We start from the raw sequence: 21,750 nt of genomic DNA on the forward strand, positions 1-21,750 counted from the left end.
AATTGTAATGATAATGATATCAGACATTGAACTTTTGTTGAACAATTATATGAGAAATCTCCAGACAATTTTGATAAATCTCTTTTCCACTTATTTCTCTCTTTCCTCTAACTTAATTGTATATCTTCAATAAGTGAACAAGATTTGGTGGGCTAAGTTAGTGAACTTTTCAACCAAACTTGGGGCCAAAAAAATACCCTGGTTTTTTACCTTTATTATTGAGGTGAGCAGAGTAGGCTTCAAATTTCTTGTAACCACCTGCTTCTCTTAAAACAAACCATTTGTTGAGGAAAAGAGGAGATAATTTTTTAAAATTCTCTACCTTTTTTTCGTGGATTGGTTTACTTCATCAAAATAAAAAAGAAATGAACCGCAAATTAGAAATTACGGGCATGAATATGACTAGAGAAGGTTTTTAGCATTATTATTGGTATCATATTTGACCCTCTAGATATATGATTCAAAACTAATTTAACGCCTTTCTAAAACACAATACAAATAGCCCGTTAAATTATTGATTTGTAACTCTAAGAACAATTTTCTGTTTTTTAAAAAATGAAAACAAAAAATTATACAAAAAACACTCTGCTTGGTTCAATTTTTTAAAAACTGCTATTAAAGAGTATTTTTAGATAATTGTCGTTTATAGTTCATTGAAAACAATTTTTTGCTCTCTGAATTCTTGAGAACTATTTTCAGAGTTACAACCATTATTTTTATCTAACCCAGGTACATAACAATAAAGATAGAAAGGCATCTTTATCATTCACGGGTGCTCCTGTCTTCTATATGCAAGGGCAGTATAATGATGAAAAAGTTTTCTGCCAGTCTAATTAAAGCTAATGGTAATGATTTTCCTCAACTATACAACATTAAATTATGTCCACCAATTGGTCACCTAAAAATACATATACCACTACATCATAATAAAAAGAAAGTTTCCACATCCCGCTATCTCAAAATTAGCAAGAGTGACAGCTGAATTGCTACTAAATTACAACTAATCTATTGGATGACCCAAAAAAAACCACTAAGAAAGCACAAGCCAAAACAAAAACAATGATTTCAAAACCATAGCGTGCATCAATAGGATGAAGTGACGAACTGATATCTAGTCACAGTAGTGGCTGGTCCTCTAAATTTGGGTCTCATATTTTTTAAAGCTGGATCCTGATGTTAGGAGCATCTGAATCTCTGTTGGAATCTCATGACTTGTCAACCGGGCAATGAGAACAATAAATCTTCATTTGGAGAACTCCTGTAAATCCTGGGGAAAGAAAAAAAAAAAAAGAAGAAGAAAAGAAAGAGGAAAACTCCGTCATAACTAGCAGCATTGGATAATGTGTAGATTACCAGTCCCCCTTTGTCCTAGTGGCCTTGGGTCTTAATTCCCAAGCCCTAGGTCAAGGTTTCGAAACTGGTACAGGGAGAAAAAGGAAAATATGTTGCAGATTGTTCCTTGGTGATACTGGTAAAAAATTGTATTACCTCGAATACGAAAAACCTTGCTTAAATGTTATACACCATACCGCCTCAAAGCGTTGCTTAAACTTGGCATTACATTATATGCTTGATAGGATCTTCTCAACTCAATAATAGAGCCCACCTAGAGCAAAAGAAAGGGTCCATAGATAAATGTAAAAAATATAACGTTCATAACAATCATTTAAATTTGGAGCCCAGTCAAAGTAGTGCCTAGACACCAACATAACCCATCAGTTGGCATATATAAATTAAACTACTACCCAAACTGTAATTGCATAGAGTAAACCTATCTTACAGGACCATGAAATGCACAAAGCCAGTTTATTGGGGATGATGGGCCTGATGGCTTAAAATCAGTGACAAGCAAATTATAATGATGCTGGCACGAGTTTTTTTTTCCTTTCTGGATAAGCATGCCCCATTCAAAGAATTATGGATTCAATAAAGCCAGTTTATTGGGGATGATGGCCCTGATGGCTTAAAACCAGTGACAAGTAAATTATAATGATGCTAGCACGAGTTTTTCTTTCTTTCTGGATAAATATGCCCCATTCAAAGAATTATGGATTCAATAACTCCTACTCCAGATACAGCCTGCATGAGTTTTTTTTTTTTTTTTTTATGTTGATACCACATTTTAATGTATTTCGCTCATATTTTATATCTGTTTTAAAAATACTCTTTTTATACGATCTATCCACTCATCAAGGAGACAAACAACAAAAAAAGGTTCCTGGGGAAGGTTCATAAATTTTTTTTAAAAAAACGCAAGGAACCTAACAATACTTGAAAGGATCCAAAGATGATAGGAAATGACTTCAATTAGCAAGGACTTGGTGAACCCAATTTTCCATACTAATCCTATCAGTTGTATATTCTACAGACTTTCAGGAAAGGGGGAGAATGAGGGGGGGGGGGGGGGGGGGGGGGGATTGGTTGGGGGCGCGTTATATTTTCAGTTCTCCTTTGTAAATCAGATTACACTCCAACAAATTACTTCACAAATTATGAGAACCATCAAAGTGGGAAAGGATCACTTCAGCAAGAAGCATAAAAAGGGTAAGTGCCTTCTTAATATACCATAGTGAAGAGAGTCATGAGCTGAATGAGTAAATAGACTCATGAGTAATGAGACCTAGCTTAACCCAACTGGTTATGCCTAGCTGAGTTATCCAAGCCTGGTTGTTATGGAAGACGTGCTTTGAGAAACCAGACGAGAGGGAGAGAGGGAGAGAGATGCAATAGGTCCAACTTAGCTGAAATAGCTGAACCAATTAAGCCGGAACTCAGCTTGCAAGTCTAGTTCTACATGGGTGATTTGGAAAAGAAAAAGAAAAAAGAAAAGAAAAGAGAGAGACCCAAGGGATTGAGGAACCAATCAAGAGGACAAAGAACATGAAGAAAAAAATAGACAAAACACTGTCTCAGTAGACGCATACCCAAAACCACAAAACAGTTGGTGTGATCTTAGCACAGAAGGGATTATGTATGCAAGATAGATACATCTCTTAACCAGCTGAAGAAATTCTTCCAAGTCATTAATCAATTTTATATTCTCCACCAACATAGGTTCCTATACTGTCGTGTACAAATAAAGAATATAAAAGAACAACAAATAGAATATTTAATGGACCAAATTAAAAGGCATCACTCAAGCACAACACACTAAAACCATGTGAGGATAAAAGCGGGGCCAGAAGTTGGACATACAATGATAAGGACTGATGTAAATCCTATTCCAAATCCCTGATTGATACGGCGTAAATAGTGATCAAGAATGGTCGATGAAGTTGCCAAAATGCTTAGCAATAGGCCACCTGCACAATTTCCAACAGAGGGGGGAGAGAGAGAGAGCACAAAGAAAAGAAAAGAAAAAAAAAAAGTGTTAATTAACTGGCATCATGCTAGAGTAACTTTAGTTAGAACATTTGGGCAGAGATATACCCCAGAAACGCGTTGAAGCTTGGATCTTTGTCAGATATTCAATGGTGGCCTTCCCAGGCTTTATCTTTGGAATTCTCGCACCCATCTTGTTTAAGTAATCAGAAATTTCTTTAGGCATGTTGGCCTGGATACAAATTCACCAGTTACAACAGTGAAGAATCAGAGGATCCCAGTTATATTAGTGAAACTTCAGCAGTCATAATATCAACTTTTAGTACTAAAAATAATGATGGACGACGTCCCCCCCCCCCCCCCCGGGGGCGGAGCCAGTGTGTGTCCAGAGGGGGCACATGCCCCTCTTGGCCTGGCCTGGCCCCGCCCACTATAAAATATAGTAATTTTTATTTTAATTTATACATTTATAAGAATATTTCTATATAATGCCCCCCCTAAAATTTTAAATTTCTAAAATTGTCTTCTAAATTTTTCTTTCCTTTTGCTCTTAATATTCCTTTGATTTCCTTAAAAAAAACAGTTAAATTTTTCTTCTTTACTCAAACTCTAATTTTTTTTCCTTTCAAATTTCTCATTTTTCTTCCCTTTTTCTTCTTCTTCTTCTTCTTATTAATTTTTTTTGGCCACCTACTTCTTAACATTCTTCTTTTTGCACTTGAGAAATGATGTATATAGTCTGTAATTTTTTTTTTTTTTTTCCTTCTTATTTAAATTATAATTTTTTTTTTTTTTAACCACTGCGACCCCTCTGAATTAAAATTCTAGCTCCGCCAAAACACACACACACAACAAACAATTAAAAAAAGAAAAAGAAAAAAGAGAAGGCAGGTACTGCTGCAGTGAGTTTAGGGACTTTCATGCCTGCTGACATGAGAAAATCAACATTGCAATAACACCATAATTAGCTTGCTTTGATTATTTATTTATTCTTACAAAGTATAGAGAACAGAATTACTACCCATCAAAGCCAAGTCTGATGTGAGTATGACTTGACTAGATCAGCTCAGCTATGAACATTTAGCATCTTGGCAAGTTAGATTTCTAAGAAGAAGGATCAGTCAGGCAAAATCAACTCATAAGCTGATGCCAAGTTACCAACAAGTGAGCAATTTAATGCCTTCTCGACAATTATTAACCTTTTATCCTCCCAAGAAGAGGTATCTAAATTTATTTTGCATGATATGGTACTAAAAGGTTCTGTATAATTCAAACTCCAAATCCCTGACAAGGAAATGCAGGCTGCACCAATTTTCATGGTTCGTAGACGGCTAGATGAAAAGACAGGGATTGGACATGGAAACTAACAAAAATCTTAACTCAGCAACATGGCCTTATGTGCGTAATGGTTATCAAAATCTGAAATTTACAATCTTACAATCCAAAAATACTGAACCGATCTAGGCAGCAACACAATATTAGGATCTCTGAGATTGTGGGATCATATGTTGACCCATGGTTCAACCAATTCTACTTTTTAGCCTTACAATGTTATTCTTGATATCCTATTTCACAAGTAAGGACCCGTGAATCAAATGATACCATATAAACAAAGTTAAATGCCCCACTCAAGTGTCTTAACTAAGGCAATCAAGTACAAAATTTCTTCTCATTTTTACTATGCAGAGAAAGCGGAGAGACTCAGGACGACTCCTCTACTCTGATTCAAACTAGTTGATGACTCATTTAATTAATTTGACTCCTCATTCTGACTAGTATGGTTCTCATGTTACTTTGTTTCTTATTCTTCTTCAATTCTCTTCTGGATGGTTATTTCACCATGAAATGTAAAAGGGAAAAAAAAAGGGACAAGTGCTCTCTCTCTCTCTCTCTCTCAAACACACACACACACACAAAAAACAGTATGGGGTCCATTACATCACACTGATTTCAGACAGAATCCTTCTTCAGGTAACTTGAGTATTTGCAGGCTACATCTGGTGATGAACAGTGACTAGCTACCCACAAACTTCTTTTCCAGGTTATAGCTCTCCCCCTCAATGTCATGGGTTCTATTACATAGCATTGATTGCTGAGGATTTTAGATAGAATCTTTCTTCAGTAAGTTGAGTACTCGCAAACTGCATCTGGTCATGAACACTGACTAGTTACCCACAAACTTCTTTTCCACTTGATAACTTGCATTTAATAATGGCCTATCAAGTTTCATTGTTATAAATTTAACTGAATAACCAAAATAATAATAATAATACTAATGTCCTATCACAGTAAAAAATGTTTATCATGCAGATGACTTTACCTCACCAGCCTTAGGCTTTCAAGGCTCTTGCTTTTAGGGAGGAGAAAAATTTTCAAACAAATCAGTCATGGACCACTAAATTGATAACAGGTCTCTGCGAGCCTCTTTCTTTTCTTGCCATTCCCAAGACTTTTTCCAGTAAGATTAGAACTAATATGCCCCGAACTTCATTAGGGCTAGTGATACCCTTTCATGAGTTTTAGACTTGTTCTCTTCGTGTTTTTAAATAACCCCCACAATAATAAATATTGTTTTTTTTTTTTTTTTGATAAGTAAGATTATATAAAAGCGCTCAAAAGGGGAGCGAATCCCAAAGAAACATAAAGGCCAAAAAACGCCTCAAGCCTTCAAAGAGTCCAAAAAGAATACAATCTCCTCTATAGATCTATAATCTCTCCCTGAGACCCAACAAAAAAGAGCGGAAATAATGGAGAACTTAAGCATAGAAATAGGCTTCTCCTTTCCATCAAAATATCTCCAATTTCTCTCGAGCCAAATGCACCACCAAATACAGAGAGGCGTAGCCCTCCAAGCATCCTGAATGAAAGCCCTAACTAAGAAACCTTTCCAAACCTCAATCAACCCTCTAGAGGAACAAACCAAGCATCAAATCCCAACAATCTCTAGCCATGCTGCAATGTAACAAAAGGTGATCAACTGTCTCCTCATCGCATAGGCACAAGTAACAACGATTGACCACCACCTGATTCCTCCTCCTCAAATTGGGTTAAAATCCTACCCAAGACAGAAGTCCAAGCAAAAAAGGCCACCTTAAGGGGAGCCTTGGAGCGCCAAATAGACTTCCAAGGGAAAGGACAACCATCACCAACTGTAAGACACTTGAAAAAGGACCTCACCTCGAACCGACCTTGATAATTAGGATTCCAAAGCTAACAATCAGAATCCCCATGAGAGATCACCTAGCGAAACAGTAACCCCAAAAAACGAGTGACCTCCTCAATCTCCTAATCCTGAAAGTGCCGCCTAAACTGAACATCCTAAGTCAGTCTTCCATTATCACAGTAAACCATCAAGGCCTGCCTATCAAAAGCAATCCTGTAGAGCCATAGGAAAGAAAGAGCCAAGGGAATCTCCCCACACCAAGTGTCCTCCCAAAATCTGATCCTCCTACCATCACTAATCTGAAAACGAACATGTTTGCAAAAATTGTCCCACCCCTTCCGAATGAAAGTCCAAACCCCCACTCCCCTAGGACCACGCACCTCAATATTGTTGCGACAAATGAAGCGAACTAAGAACAAAATAAGAATCACGACAAAAAAGTAAACACCCCACACATGAGGAACAGAAAGATTTACGCAATTCAGCCAAAATTTGGGCTACGTCCACAGTGACTATCCGGCGAAAGATTTAACCATATGAAAATCAAGATATTACAAGTTTCAGCCCCCAAACCCTAGCTCTTGCTCACTCTCTTTTCGGCGATTTTCAGTGTTCTCTCGTTACACCAGACCCTAAACGCCTTTATATACCAGGGGGAGAGGGGGCGGGGGGGGGCTTCCGTCCAATCGCATTGGCCGAGACAAAATTCAGACCACAACATCACATATATTATTGGTAACAATTTCCCCGATCCAATCATGAAGACAACCCATCAACATAAGATTCTATTTTCAGTTTTTAACAATATTAGATTGCCAAATAGGGTGAGTGTGCTAGCATAGAAATGTATCCATCAGTAATTTAACTTCCTATTATTCAATAAAGGATTATTTTTAGATTTCTAAATATCATTCTCCAGAACATTTAATATCGTAATGGACCAACACTCACTTCCAACTGAAATTAAGAACCATTAACACAAAATATCAAGAACAGATTTAAGCAGGATCAAAAATAGATCATCTAAGTTTACGCACTTCTGTATTTCTATGTGCAAGAATCATGAAGCCACGGCCAAAAGGAAAAGATGAATGCTTGAAAATGATTAAAACACACAAAAATTTGCAAATTCGAATCAAGTGGCACACATTTAACAAAATTCGAGCAGTAAGTTGAGAAAATACTTACAATGTCAAATATGTTGAAAAGGAAAACAAAGAATGCATATATCAAATAATAAACCCATGGCCCCGCACCAAGAGAAGTTTCAGGATTTAATATTTCTTTCACACGTTCCCAAAAACGCGAATCAAGGAGACTGCAAAGAAAGCTATGTATTAGAAAGTTATAGTTTGAGAATTCTTCACAAAACAATATCACCAATATAAAGCACAAACATGTAATGCAGTCACTACTTTATACATGATAATCTTAAGAGGTATCTTATTATCTACAACGAATTAAATACCTAGTATTTATCTGTGACGAATCATAAAGACGAGAGACACAAATATGAATAGGTTGCCCTTTGTCTTTACCACCACAATGATTCAATAGAGATGATTTTTTTCTTTCTAAATGGCCACCATATACTATAAAAACCTCATAATCACTGGGATAAAGGATGCTGAAACAGAAGTTTCAAGTCCTTCGACAACTCTCACCTTGTTTATATCACCACAATCATTCAATGATGACTTTCTTTTTCTATATGGTCTCCAAAATGAGACCTGAAGAGACGCTAACACCTCCATCTTGAGTCCTTGTCGTCAAGATGCAACCCAAAAGTAAAAGAAAACGTAAAAAATAAATAAAATGACATGAAATTCTAAATAAGTTGCGGATAAAAACCTTGCGAGGATGCTAGGAAATGCCAAGAGATAGGTAGTGGTGAGAACAGGCTGCATTCCTGATGGATTAATGTTAAATGGGATGTATGGCTCTACATCACTAATTGAAGACTCCTCCCTGTCAAACATTGGAATCCAACAAGTAATGTCAACAAATGACTTTTCCTAGGTACATAAATGACTTCTCCTAGGTAAGTAGAATTTTCGGTTCAGCTGGAGCTACTGAAAATTGAGACATATTATTTTAATAGCATACTCTTAAAACTCTGCAGATCACAGAAGTTTAAAAGACTAATTCAATTGCCTTTAAATCAATAAGCTCATGTAAAAAAATCAAAATATTCAGGCGCAACAAATAAAAATAACATGCAACCATCTGGAAAACTTGCAGATATCACCTTGCAGCAGAAGCGAGTTTGAAACCATAGTACTGCAGCTTGATTTTCCTACAACCCTCAGTTATAACAACTGCCCACATAGTAACAACAGTAAAAACACCCAGTACTGCAAGTATGTATGGCCACCAGCTTATAGCACTTCCTGCAATATGGTAGAAGCTTGAAACAGCCCTTGAAAATGAATGAGGATATATGATAAAATACAGATGAAGGAAACCATAAGAAACTACAGATATTCTCATACATTGGTTATAGGTTACTTCGACAATTAAGAAAGATAAGTCTGGAAAAAGAAGAAATAAGAGCATCCCAAGTAATGTGGAATGATTTCGAAATGTTGGGAAGATACCAAGAAAACGGAGTTCTTGTCAGGGAAAGAATAGAAAGAAAAAAAAAAAAAAGTAAAAAAGATAAAGGCAATAAAATCTCTCTCAGTATCACACTGCCACCCAGCAATAAGCACATGAAGCCTTCTCAGTTCTCAGGCACCAAAGACTCATGCTTTAAAAATGTATCAAGAATTACTTTCAACTTTTGCAAATAATTTTTACACTACTCCAAATTAAATCAGTCAAAAGATTGACCAACTGTTAATGTGAATGAATTCAAGTAAACTGAAGATTCCAATTATTTTGCTGCACCAGGACTCATAGCTATATTGTTTGGTAAATAATATGCAGGCATTGTTTGACAATAGGATGACAATCACCAATTCAGCTTCAACAGAATACATACAAGACATCAAACAATTAAAATGATAAACATGCAAAATTGGAAGGTTGAAGTATTTTCTTATGTTTTTACACACCTGTAAGCTGGGATAACATCTTGCGTAACATGTCCGTGTAGCCAGTCAATATACCCACACATATAATCAAAGATGATCCCTGACCTGAAGCATGCAATACCAGTAAGTGAAATGAAGAAAGATGTACCTAATTGATTGAAAAACATAGGGAGGCGATATTCGCACTCCACTTTTCTACATTTGTACTACAATCTCAAATGAAATGGCAATTCTAACCTTAACTTTACAAGTAAATTATTATTACCTTTTAAATGACACAACTGTCCTTTTAGATTTCCTCTCCTTATCTCTATTCTTTAATATTTTAGGTATCTTTTGACAAAATAAAAATAAACCCCCCCAAAAAATATATATTTATTGAAGAAATTCTCTCTTTTGTCAAGATCCAGGGAAAAAAAAAAAAAAAAAAGGTACAAAAAAAAGAGGATTCAAATTTTTTTTATCTCTTTGAATAAATTCTCTCTTTTGATAAGACAAACACACCAAAAAAAAAGGTTATTTCTATTGAATATATATATAAATTTTTTACGCAAACCATAAAAAATTACCAACAAAAAAGTTACCTCTTTTGACAGGACTAAAAAAAATAGTTGACTTTGTTAAATAAATTATCTGTTTCAATTGTTAAAAAAAAAAAAATCTCCATTGAATAAATTCTCTCTTTTGACTGCCACAAGTAAAATTATCAATATGGAACAAATTTTCTTCTTTGAGAGGACATCCGAAAAAAAGAAAAGAAAATATAGCACAGGAAAAAAAATAGTAAAGGAAGTAAAGAAGGTAAAAAAAGTTAAAGTTGTATAAAGGGTAGTTATGACATTATAAAATAAGGGATGATGTATTAATGAATTCAAGGACATTCTTGTCATTTCCTTTAAAAGAAAAAAGTAAGTGGAGTGCAATTGGAGAAAACTGAAGTGCGAATATCGCCTCCCAAAACATAATGAAAATATACAAACTTCTTGGGGCTACTTCTTTGTCGAGAAAAAAAAAGGCATCTAAAGATCAACTGATTTTATGCTAGTATTTCCTACAATAACCCTGACAACAGAGAGCATAAAACAAGCAATCCTCAGTTGCTATCAATCATTTACTTCATTTGACAGCATTAAGTAGATAGCAATCAGAGGATTGAAAGAGACAAACTATTGTGCAGTGGCTACTGGCTAGAAATTTAAAAACCCATTTCTAGCTATCTTTGGGGTGTGATGCCCAGAACAGCATGAACAAGCGAGTTAGCTAGAGAGGTTGTACAATGGAAAAAAGAGCCATAAAAGTGTAGCAGGTGGCCCCATTATGTCTATGGTGTTGAATTTAGGGCAAGATGAGAGCAATGAATAGTAGCACAATCATCATCATCAGCAGCAGTATCCTTGCCTTAATCCCATATGAATGGGGTCGGTAACATGAATTCTCTCTTTCAAATCTTTTCTATTACATGCCATTTCCCCGACTATGTTTAACTTTTTAAAATCATTTTAAATAACATCATTCCATGTTATTTTTGGGCACCCTCTCCGTCTCTTACCTGGAGTATATTACAACTAGTCTTCCTCGCTTCACCGATGCGTTGCTAAGGCTCCGGCATATGTGTCCAAACCATCTAAGTCTAATCTCTCTAATTTTCTCACCAATGGGTGCTACACCTAATTTTTCTCTCACACTATCATTAGTGACCTTATCCCTTCTAGTCACTCCACTCATCCACCTTAACATTCTCATTTCTGCTACATGAAGGCGCTAGTCTTGTCCCTTTTTTAGTGCCCAACACTCCGCCCCATTCATGGGTGCATTTTGGCACTTCCTTAATCATATTTCTGCACAACAATTGTAGGGTTTGACCACCATTTGGATGAAAAAGCATCATCATATAATGTTTTTAAATTAACCATTCTCCTAGTGACCAAACATACGAAGATTATGCACGGTTATAGGGTTTTTATAGCTTTGGAAAACTATTTTCTACATTTGACAACAGAAAAATTAAAATAATGTAAATATTACTTTTGAGATGCAAATAATTGGTCAACTCAAAGCATGACACGCTGAGTCCACCAGAACCATTTAATGTTGACCACCAAAAAGAAGCACTAGAGTGTGAGAGTGGAAGTCAGACGTCTCAGTAGGTAGACCATGTGGTTGAAATGATTCATAGAAGAGAGAGAGAACAGAGAGAGAGAGAGTCAAAAGAAATAGAACTTTTAATTAGAAATACAAGGGATGCTTTAAAACATAAATTGACAGAACAATCAGTAATCACATAAGATGCATATAATTCATATTTTCGTAAGAGAAACCGACAAATACAAGACCAATTAACACTCACTTCCATTAATTGCTTCCATTTGCATTTCTCAGTCAATCAATCTTCCGTCTTTTCCTTCTTCTTTTTTACTTTTTTTCATTATTATAATTTTTATTATTTGGGGATTTGGTAGGGCCCCGGGGTGTTTCCAATAGTCTACTTTATGGAAAATTATCTTTTCACATATATGCAAAAGATGAAACAGAGGCATTCAGGTAAACAACAGCCATTTCCAGAACATACCAATACCAAGAATAATGGGCATGCTACAATGATGTCAATTAAGAAATTAATGGAAAAACAAGCAAACCATCTCAACTACTCAACAAATAGAACTATTATTAAAAAGGAGATTCAGGGAAAGAAAATAACAGGGGAATAAAAGGGGGAATCAAGAAAAACAGTAAAGGGAAAACTTAAAATTATAAAGACATGCCCAGATGTTAATGACTTTACCGAATCCAGCTTCTGATATTTTGTCACAAATCCATGTCATAGTCATGGCACCACACACCAAAAGGAAAGTTGTTGTCATGACATGCTTGACCCTGCACACAGTGCACATTGTAAATTTGTAACAATACAAATCCCTTTATAAGAGACTAATCTAACCCAAGCTGATAATGTTGGCATATCATTCGATCAACTTAACAAAGCTTTTTCTCAACTATTTGCGGTCAAATACACCAATCATTATTCACCATTGCGCTCTATCTAAAGGCCCGTGCTTTCAGTCAAAGCAGATACTATAATACACTTCCTTGTGTATCAATAACATTTTTCTGAAAAAAAAGAAGAATAAAAAAAAAAGAAAACAATTACGTGATGCTAAGTGCACGGTGCACCAATCATGATGATTCAAACATCTTCAACCTCAAGAAGGGAAATTGTAAAAGAGCATTAGAAAATGACTTTTCAATACAGCTTCTTATGGTAATTTGTCCACTCATTTCAAATCAGCATAAAAGTTGTCTGGATTTGCATTCACCCTAACACGTCAAATCATTATAAAAATTGTCAAAAAAATAGAACGGAGAGAAAAAAAAAAAAATTATATATATATACACACCCCTCTATGGTACATAATTTCCCCCCAAAAAAAAAGAAAGAAAAGGAAATGGAAATAAAAATTCCTTTTTTGCCAAATGATAGAATTGGTTTAAAGTAATTTTGAAGGTTGAAAGGAAAAGGGAAACTGAAGTCGACGGATTGAAGTAGTGTTTACAGAGCAAATTTTAACTCCTCCATTGAATATTTTAGATTACTAATAACCAATTAAAAGAAGAAGCAAAAAACAAAAAATAAATTAAAATAACATCAAACTCAAAATGGGAAACTGGATGGCCCAAATTAGTTGCATATGCAGTTGACACGTCTGAAACAAACTCGAAAAATCCTTGTCGAGTCGAAACATGGAGAAAATTTTGACATAATAATCTTAGTTAGAACATATAAGTGAATTGCGGTCTCCATTTAAATTATTATTGGGTCTTAGATCCTAACCATCAAAAAGCAACACAAGAGTTGCATTAAGGCTGTACAGTGCGATTCTACCCTCTACGAATTTTTGTGGGAGCAGATTGATTCAGTATGTATGGATTGTATGATCAGGTTGATATTTTAACAACCAAGCATACCATTCAACCTCGGACTACAAGTCATTTTCCAAATAACATAATCTAGATTCTACAAGAACTTCTTGTTGGTTCCAAGTGCATGCTATTTTAAGTCAAATGACACATGCTACAAGTAACTCATATGTCATGACCCACCCCGCTGTGGATATATTGATGATGGTAACAATGCTGTTTCCAGCTTAAGAGGCCCCTAGAAATCTACCTTTGTTGGGAATTATTGGGAAAAACAGTTGATTTGGCATATCAAACAGCAGATGAAGTAACTTCCCAATGTGAGACAGTAGTCAGAATTCAACAAGACTACTCATACAGACCAGTTGCATATAAAAAGGATGGAGAGCAATTTCCCCACTAACCACACAAACAGAAGCTGTCACTTTAAGTATTATCATCACAAGAACTAAATTTGAATGCAATACATATTTCCTAGCTCACGAAAATCATAGGAGCACACTAGCTGGAGAGAACCTCAATTATGCATGTAATCTCTTTTTTTTTCTTTTTTTTTTTGATAAGTCTCAATTATGCATGAAATCATGGTATGGCACTATTCCATGATGGTATATTGCAAATGAAAATGTGAATGTTTTATTTAACTCACAGATTGTAAAAGCACATTGACAGGAGAGAACCTCACATATGACTGCATTACTAACATAGTGATTTAGCAGGAGGCTTATTGCAATTTGCAGAACAAAATATCCATCTGGATGATACATGCTTATACAAAGTACTCACCAAGCTCTCTCTTTATCGGCAAACATCAGGTGCATTGTTCCTATGACTAAAGCTTAGATACATGAAATCTATAAAGCACCTAATTGTTGGAATCAGAAAAACATTATTGAATAAGTCTTCTAACAAAATTACCTGTGACAAGTTGCATGGATGGAATATGGAAGAGAATAACAAGAAAGAATCAGAGCCTCCAATATTGCAAATCCAAGTGAGATCCACCATCTGAAAACAAATACAAAAATTCATAGGGCTTGCAACCTTTAATATGCCATGAAAAATGATATAACTGGCTGAGAAACTAAATAGCAACGACTCGTCTCACTGCTTGAAATGAATAACTAGACACACATATAACTCTTAATCTTCTCATGACCATCTAAGCCTTCTTTCCGCAGCTTCACTAAGGAAGGAATAACATGACAAAGTACCTGCAAACATGATTTGTTATATCTCTCATATTGTCAAATGGCAATATCAATACTGACATAGGAAAGCTATCAAAGATCAAATTAATGAACATGACGGGAGAAAATTTAGCCGAATGCATGATTTCAATTAGCATACTTCTTTCAAGCATGGAGGCATGAATATTACTATCTGTGAGAAATAATAAAACTGAGCTTAACAGATATGTGTTGAATAAGTTGCATGTCATCATGCTAATAAGAATTACAGCAACACCGAAAGATAGCAGCATAACATAAAATTTGAAGGGGTATAACTACACTATTGGAGCTCCTCGTAACAAACATGTTACACTAATATCATTCCTCATATGAGAAGCAACATTTGTCTACACAACTATGCACGAAGGATTACCTGTCCTAAGTCACCACCAAAATTTCTCTTAACAAATTATAACAAACCAAAGTCTGAGAGATCTACTTGAGTGTACTCTAGAGGCAAACACAACGAGATTAATTACACTAACCCAAACTTGAGATAATAGCATTCAAATGACAAAAAAAGGATGCGTTTAGCAACTCAAAAAAGGTAAAGTGCACAAGTAGCTCCTAATACACTGAACCAACTAAGAAGGCACAAATTATTCATGTTTAAAAGAGTTATCTAAGTACACTCTAATCCTGTAAAGTGAGTTTGTAAAAGGGATCCCCAGTATACAGATTTACTATGTTTGTAACATTTAAATTTTGTGCAGCGCAAAACTCTCCTTCAGCCTCCAAATGACTCTGCCAATATATGACACTTAATTGGCAGCATAAAAACATTAAGAAAAATATGAAAATTCAAAAATATATATACATGCACAATAAGTTCTAAGTAACGGACAAAATAGTGAACCAGAGGGATAAACCTGCATAAGAATGGATGCTGCAATCTGAGGACTGATTCCAAGTTGAAAAAATGAAAGCTTAAGTTCAGGGGCAGAATCACCAAGTTCATCTGCCAAAAGCAATGGATGGATGATGTTACAAAGAAAAAACTTACAGAGTCCATTGCTTCAAAAGAAAACAGCACCCATTCATTATAACAACTGCTAGTTAAGTTATTTATAAACAAACAAGTATTACAAATCAGCTCTCCTTTACTATTTATTTGCACTTTTAGGCATAATCAACTTTCTTTGCATCCAAAATAACCTGTCATTAACATCAGAATATTTTTCTTTGGCTTAAATAATATAAACACATATGTACCAAGGATGACAATTAATATTGAGTTACATGTAAACTTGTTAATCTCAATTTTACAACCTCAGTGGGAAAACATGGAACAAAAAAAGGGAGTGAATGTAACAAAGACATAATATTCAATAAGCTTTTACAGAACTATCACCACCAGCAAATTCCTTATCTACTTCACTCAATTATTAGAGAAATATCTGCAAAAGGAAATAAAGGAACCCAGTGCAATTCAAAGTTGAATATTGATAAATATACATAAAGCAAGTTATAGCACAAGTTATACTAACCAACAGATCCCGAGAGAAAGCTAAGGTAGTCCTCAGGCATCAACCTTCTATCGAAACCCGGTAAAGGAACGAAATAACCAACACGACTCATCACAATTAATACAGCTGTCACAAATAACCTCCGCCGTATCTCACTCTTGAAAAAAGATTCAGCAGCATTGTTGAGGACTGAACCCAGACGTACAAAATCCAAAAATTTATTTTTAAACATTTTACGTTTGGATTGCAAGGTTACAAAGTTGTTGATATCCTGTGAACTTGGTATGTGTGCTCCCTCATCCAGCTGTGACAAAAAAGATTCATGGTCTAAACATTCATCTGATGTTTCCTCGACATTCATATAAGCACTACGGAGCTGATCTGAATAATGGATAAATAATTTCTTGTTCGCTCTTGAGGAAAATGGTCTGTTTAACGATAAAAAATGGTTTCTTCTGAATTCTAAAGAACTTGTCTTGAGTGTAATGTAAGTTCTAGCATACAATGAACGATCAAACCTAATATCAAGTACACACTGCACACCTGGAAGTCAGAGATAAGTAACAAAGTTAGCCCAAATGCATTCCTTCATCTACAAAAACACACAGGAAAACAAAAATTCGATGTGAAACTAGGCCTAGCTATTTTTAGTAAGTCCTAATATAGAGCACAATGTTAGTATTAAGTGATAACAATGCTGTGCAATCCCAAAACAGTTATCAATAAAGAACATTAGAGACAAGTGATTTATGACATTATTCTCAAATCTCACATATTAATGATGGAAAACAATGTAACTGAAAGTTTACGTGTCTCCTCCTTCCAAACTCTCCAAAGGACCTATAAAGGGCACGATCTATCTTTGATGAATCTACATTATGTGACCACAATATTTATTGACACTTGTGATTGATTTAAGCAAAAAATTAATCAAGAAGAACCAAAAAATTCAATTACAAAAGCTGCATAGATGAAGATGAAGTTAGGTCAGTCCATAAATCAACTTCAAAGAAGAAAAGTGTGGCAATCATAAAGTGGATAAAAATCATCGACTAATGTCAAAAGCTGGAGTCGAACAGTAGTTCAGTAGAATCAGTACAAATGAAAGCATAGAAAACAAGGAAATTTTTTGAAAATTTGCTAAATCCAGTCCAAAAGATTTGTAAAATACAATTAGTATCTTATGCCATGGCCAAGAAAATATTATATGTCGGAATATTGTAACACGAGCATGTTTTTATACCGGACTTCCCAGATGTTATCCACTTAATAATCTGAGGCATAGTATGCAGAAAATTCGAGAAAAGGAGACTGTAGGCAACATAAAACATTCACCTTCCTTACATTCTTTGAAACAGCGCACAGATTCGGCAAAGTGCACATAATATATATATATATATATGTTATTCTATTTGGCAAGGATCCTTAAATCTTGTCGTGATCAAGTCTTCTCCAACTTGAAAAGAACGGCTCCACTCATCTCGACTCAAAAAGCCTTGAGCCACAACTTCTATGGCCCTGTATCTCATACTTAATCACTATAGAATACGTTAATGGATGCCAACATAAGCATGACTTTCTAGATACTTGATAATACCAAATATAAGTAAAATATATGCGAGTTAAAGACAGATAGAGCATAAATTAATCACAAAAAGTTCCTGTAATTTAGAATCTAATTAGCAAATTCAGCTAATATCTTGGTACCTCACACTCTCTCAGTTGAGAATATTCAAGTTTTAGTGTAAGTGACAAATTGTTCGAGTGTCCTTCCAAATCATAAATAACTCATAATTATAATCACATGAAAAGCATATGGGAATGTAAACAAATATAAATTTATGAGATCAGAATCTCTTAAAAGCTTCCTTTGATAAACTCAACTTACCCCTCAATGTGCAACTCCCTTAAGCCTTCCCACCAGTGTAGCACAAAAAATTGATCTTATTGTTGAGGGAAGAAAAAAAAATCTGGACAAGAAAAGATGTACGACTCTTCTAATTAACCCTGTCTAATCAGTTTTTCTTTTTTGTTACTAATAGAATTTAACTCTAAGTGCACTCCTGCACCCAAAACTCCCTCCAAGTCGGCAACTATTATAAAATTCCATAACCTACTAGACTACACCATGGCCCAGTGGTTGAGGAGCCTCTCGGAACGAACTGTAAACTCGGACGTCCTGGGTTCGATTCTCACAAGGCGCATATATGTGTGGCATCCGGAGCTTGCAACCCATCTGAGACTCCAAAGTGGCTAGCGGGTGGGTTGATTCTTCATTACCAAATATATATACACACACACACATATATCTAACTTAAAATATTTTAAACAGACAATTCAAAAACCTAATACATACCAGCAATTATGGTCATGACATTCTATTCCACCAGGGCCTCATCACAGATGATGATGTTTCACCTTAAAATGCAAGTGTACCTCGATACAAGATGACCCTTTAAACTATAACTCACTTCTGCTTGAATTCTAGAATTTCCCATGCAAGTCTGGGTTCATTTCCCACATGCACCATTTTCTTATACCAAATTCCCAATCAATGGTAAACTTAATCTTCCTGACACTAATTAAAACTTTATAATTGGAGAAATGAATAATATTTAGCCCCTCCAAGCTTTCAACTAACAAGTCAAAAACAGTAAAATTAACCTCACTTTTAAATTGGCACAGAATACCCGCCAAATACCAGTCATACGTTACAAATTGTCCAATCAGCATACTCAACAAACATGCAATGAAGAAAAACCCTAGTTCCACACTAGATAGATGAATAAATAAATACACGCATAAGCAAGAAATGCATCCCATCTTAAACTGACTTCAACAAATTACAATTATAATCAAAATATTAATAGCAAGAAAAGTCAATAACGCAATAGCATCTACACAGCCACTTGCGCTAAGAAAATTCAATTTCTTACCAGGAAAAAAATAAAGAAATATTATGCACACAATTCGGCAAAATTTGATAGTATGATTTATGTTCAGGATACAAATGATAGTGAAATAAAACAAAGAAAGCAATACTGCAAAGTAAAAATGGAAAAGGAAAAGGAAGTGTTGATTAGACACTTAATGACCATAAAACTGTATTAGGTTTTGGTTTAGCGATTCTTACTATTTTCTTGCATGCCGCATCATATAAAATATAAAGATTCAAGGATTTAGTTTATTTACTGTTTTTCCTTCGTTTTCTGGCAAACCAAACAGTAAAAAGCGGGAGAGAATAACGCTAACCTTGATTCTCGATGTGTTTTGTTCTAAAGACTTGGGGAATAAAGTGATGAGCGCCGATGAGGGTAGCTTCCATGTCGAAACTTGTAGACAAGAAGAAATTATTACCAGCGGACTACCTATTTCGTCTCTCTTCCGGTCTATACTACATTAGTACAGTATACAGTATATACAAGAATAGTCTATATGCAGGTTTTTTGATGAGAAATATCTAGACAGACCGCCGAATCAACCACTCACAGAGCGGTGGTTTCTATCGGTACTGCTAGTGGTCGGCCGGAGCGACTCAGATAACGTTAGGGTTCATCTTTTACGTATATCCTCTTCTTTTTAATCTGTTTGCATTTTAATATTATAATGAAAATGATACTTGCCACTCTTTTGTTGCTACTCTCATTTTTTTTTTTTTTTCAAATTGGTGTATTTATGTAACAAATGTTGATGTGATTTTTATTGTACATAAATAATAAATTAAAATCAGTATAAGTATCACTGTTCATATTATAATAGTATTAAATATTGGTAAGCATGTCAATTTATAAAAAAAAAAATTTCTATTCTTCAAAAAAATTTATAATAAGTCCTACTTTTAAGTTTCAATAACAAATAACTCGTATAAAATTTTTACAAAAATAAAAGAAGTCCCATTTTTTATTTTTTTAAATAAATCCAAATTTTATGGATAATGATTATTTTTTCAATATTGTCCTTTTTGATAAGTTATCATTACTGATTTTTTTTTTTTTTATAACTAAAATACAATTTTTTTCTATACTTTCAATATTTTGTAACTAATAATTTTTATAAAAATAATTATTTGTTACCAAATTAATAATCCTAAAAAATTTAAGCAAGTATTTCAAATACATTTTGCATAAATACTCACATGTTAAAATATGAAGCAGAAAATTCATAAAGAATGGAAATAATTCATTTGTTATTCATAATTATATTTAATGAAAAACATTTCATTGTATTTTAACATGTGAGTATTTACGAAAAGTGTATTTGAAATACTTTATTAATTTTTTTATGATTATTTATTTTTTGTAACAAATTTTTTTAAAATAAAAAGTAAGACTTCTTTGTTTTGTGAATATTTCAAACGACTTATTTGTCTTTAAAGATTAATTTGTTACCAATTTTTTTTTTTTTTTGGGGGGGGGGGGGAGGGGGGCGTTTACATACCATTGTACTAGATAGTATAAAATTCCTTTATTGGGTTTTGCAATTTAAATATTTTACTAAATCAAGAGGGTTTTATGCAATTCACCAACTTATATATATAATTGGTCGGATATCATAAAAGGTAGGGGTATTTTTAACTATAAGTCAAAAAGTAATCCCTTAGTTAATTTGAGAGGGGGTGGTGGTTTTGGTAAAAAATAAATAAATAATAACTAAGGAGATTTTATTACAAAAAGCTACTAGTTAAAAGAGATTTAATGCAATTATGAAATTGGCCCTTGTTACATATAAGTCTTCATTTCAAAATATTTCAAATTATTTTGAGGCTCGGTTTGTTTGGAAGTAAAATATTTTTTGTCGTTTAGTTATTCTAAATTTTTTGCGAAAAAAAAAAAAATTAAAATTTAACAAAAATAACTTATTCATCAATTTCTGGAAAGTCCATTTACACGTCTCGTCCGATTAACTCGATCTTAACATCGACTTAGATCTTTACTAAACACGGAATAAATAAAAAGAATAAAAAAAATTATTTAAAAAAGAAAAATCTTAAAAAATAATAATAATAACATTTATATCAAAAGTTAAAACAAACCTAACCTAAATCCCGATGGACAAGGGTTGGGTTTGGTTAAGCCTCATCTGAATCCAAGGTCGCCCAGAAAATAAAAGCCTTCAAGCCTGGCAAGTGAAAAAAAAAAAAAGAAAAGCCCAAGATAGCGTTTTATGAGATGTTACGGCCAATGCAACGGAGGAATAGATTTGCAAAACGCAAACTCGTGAATACTTGCATAATATTGCATGGGACACTTGAATATTTTCTAGTGAGTAGAAATTGTAGAGAACTGAGAAGAATAGATGTATTAACTAGTGGGAACTTATAAATATTTGCCTGGCAGGTTGGATTTTAACAAATACGTTGGACAACCAAGTCCAACCTTAATTATAATTTGATACATTATTATCACTAAAATGTTATTAATTCAAATTCCACTCCTAATCGAATATAACTTAAGTTTGAAGGAATAAAATTGGATGGAAGAGAGTAAAGAAGAGATGAATGAATTCAAGGAAGAGTTTGTATCTTTTTATTTGGTTGGAGGGAAGAGAAAAAAATGAAATAATACCTTATTTTATTTGTTATGAGAGAAGAAAAAAGAGTGTATATGTTAACTATAAGG

The 21,750-nt window shown here is 34.3% G+C and overlaps 1 protein-coding gene across 1 annotated transcript; it reads right to left on the reverse strand.

The window, feature by feature from the left end:
- Positions 1 to 833: 833 nt before the first annotated feature.
- LOC132268943 (preprotein translocase subunit SCY2, chloroplastic) lies at positions 834 to 19,723 on the reverse strand. Its single transcript, XM_059769874.1, has 14 exons — positions 19,385 to 19,723; positions 16,154 to 16,675; positions 15,536 to 15,624; positions 14,569 to 14,648; positions 14,353 to 14,442; positions 12,302 to 12,393; positions 9,541 to 9,624; positions 8,733 to 8,874; positions 8,336 to 8,452; positions 7,673 to 7,802; positions 3,430 to 3,553; positions 3,196 to 3,302; positions 1,489 to 1,606; positions 834 to 1,267 (listed from the first exon to the last, which is right to left on the reverse strand). The coding sequence occupies exons 1-13, from the start codon at positions 19,455 to 19,457 to the stop codon at positions 1,517 to 1,519; spliced, it is 1,740 nt and encodes a 579-aa protein (XP_059625857.1). The 5' UTR covers positions 19,458 to 19,723; the 3' UTR covers positions 834 to 1,267; positions 1,489 to 1,516.
- Positions 19,724 to 21,750: the final 2,027 nt, after the last annotated feature.

Source organism: Cornus florida, unplaced genomic scaffold (assembly GCF_030987335.1).
Source record: "Cornus florida cultivar Cherokee Brave unplaced genomic scaffold, ASM3098733v1 CherokeeBrave_3.0.0_Hap2_Chr08, whole genome shotgun sequence".
Lineage (NCBI taxonomy): Eukaryota > Viridiplantae > Streptophyta > Magnoliopsida > Cornales > Cornaceae > Cornus > Cornus florida.

Bases quoted from the DNA above. Each gene is read 5' to 3' on its own strand.
- LOC132268943 (XM_059769874.1), bottom strand. From the start codon at position 19,457: ATGGAAGCTACCCTCATCGGCGCTCATCACTTTATTCCCCAAGTCTTT. The intron at 14,649-15,535 runs GTTTATCCCTCT...TCATGTTTGCAG, and splicing joins CAGCATCCATTCTTATGCAG to GTACTTTGTCATGTTATTCC. The intron at 9,625-12,301 runs GTAAAGTCATTA...TGCATGCTTCAG, and splicing joins AATATCAGAAGCTGGATTCG to GTCAGGGATCATCTTTGATT.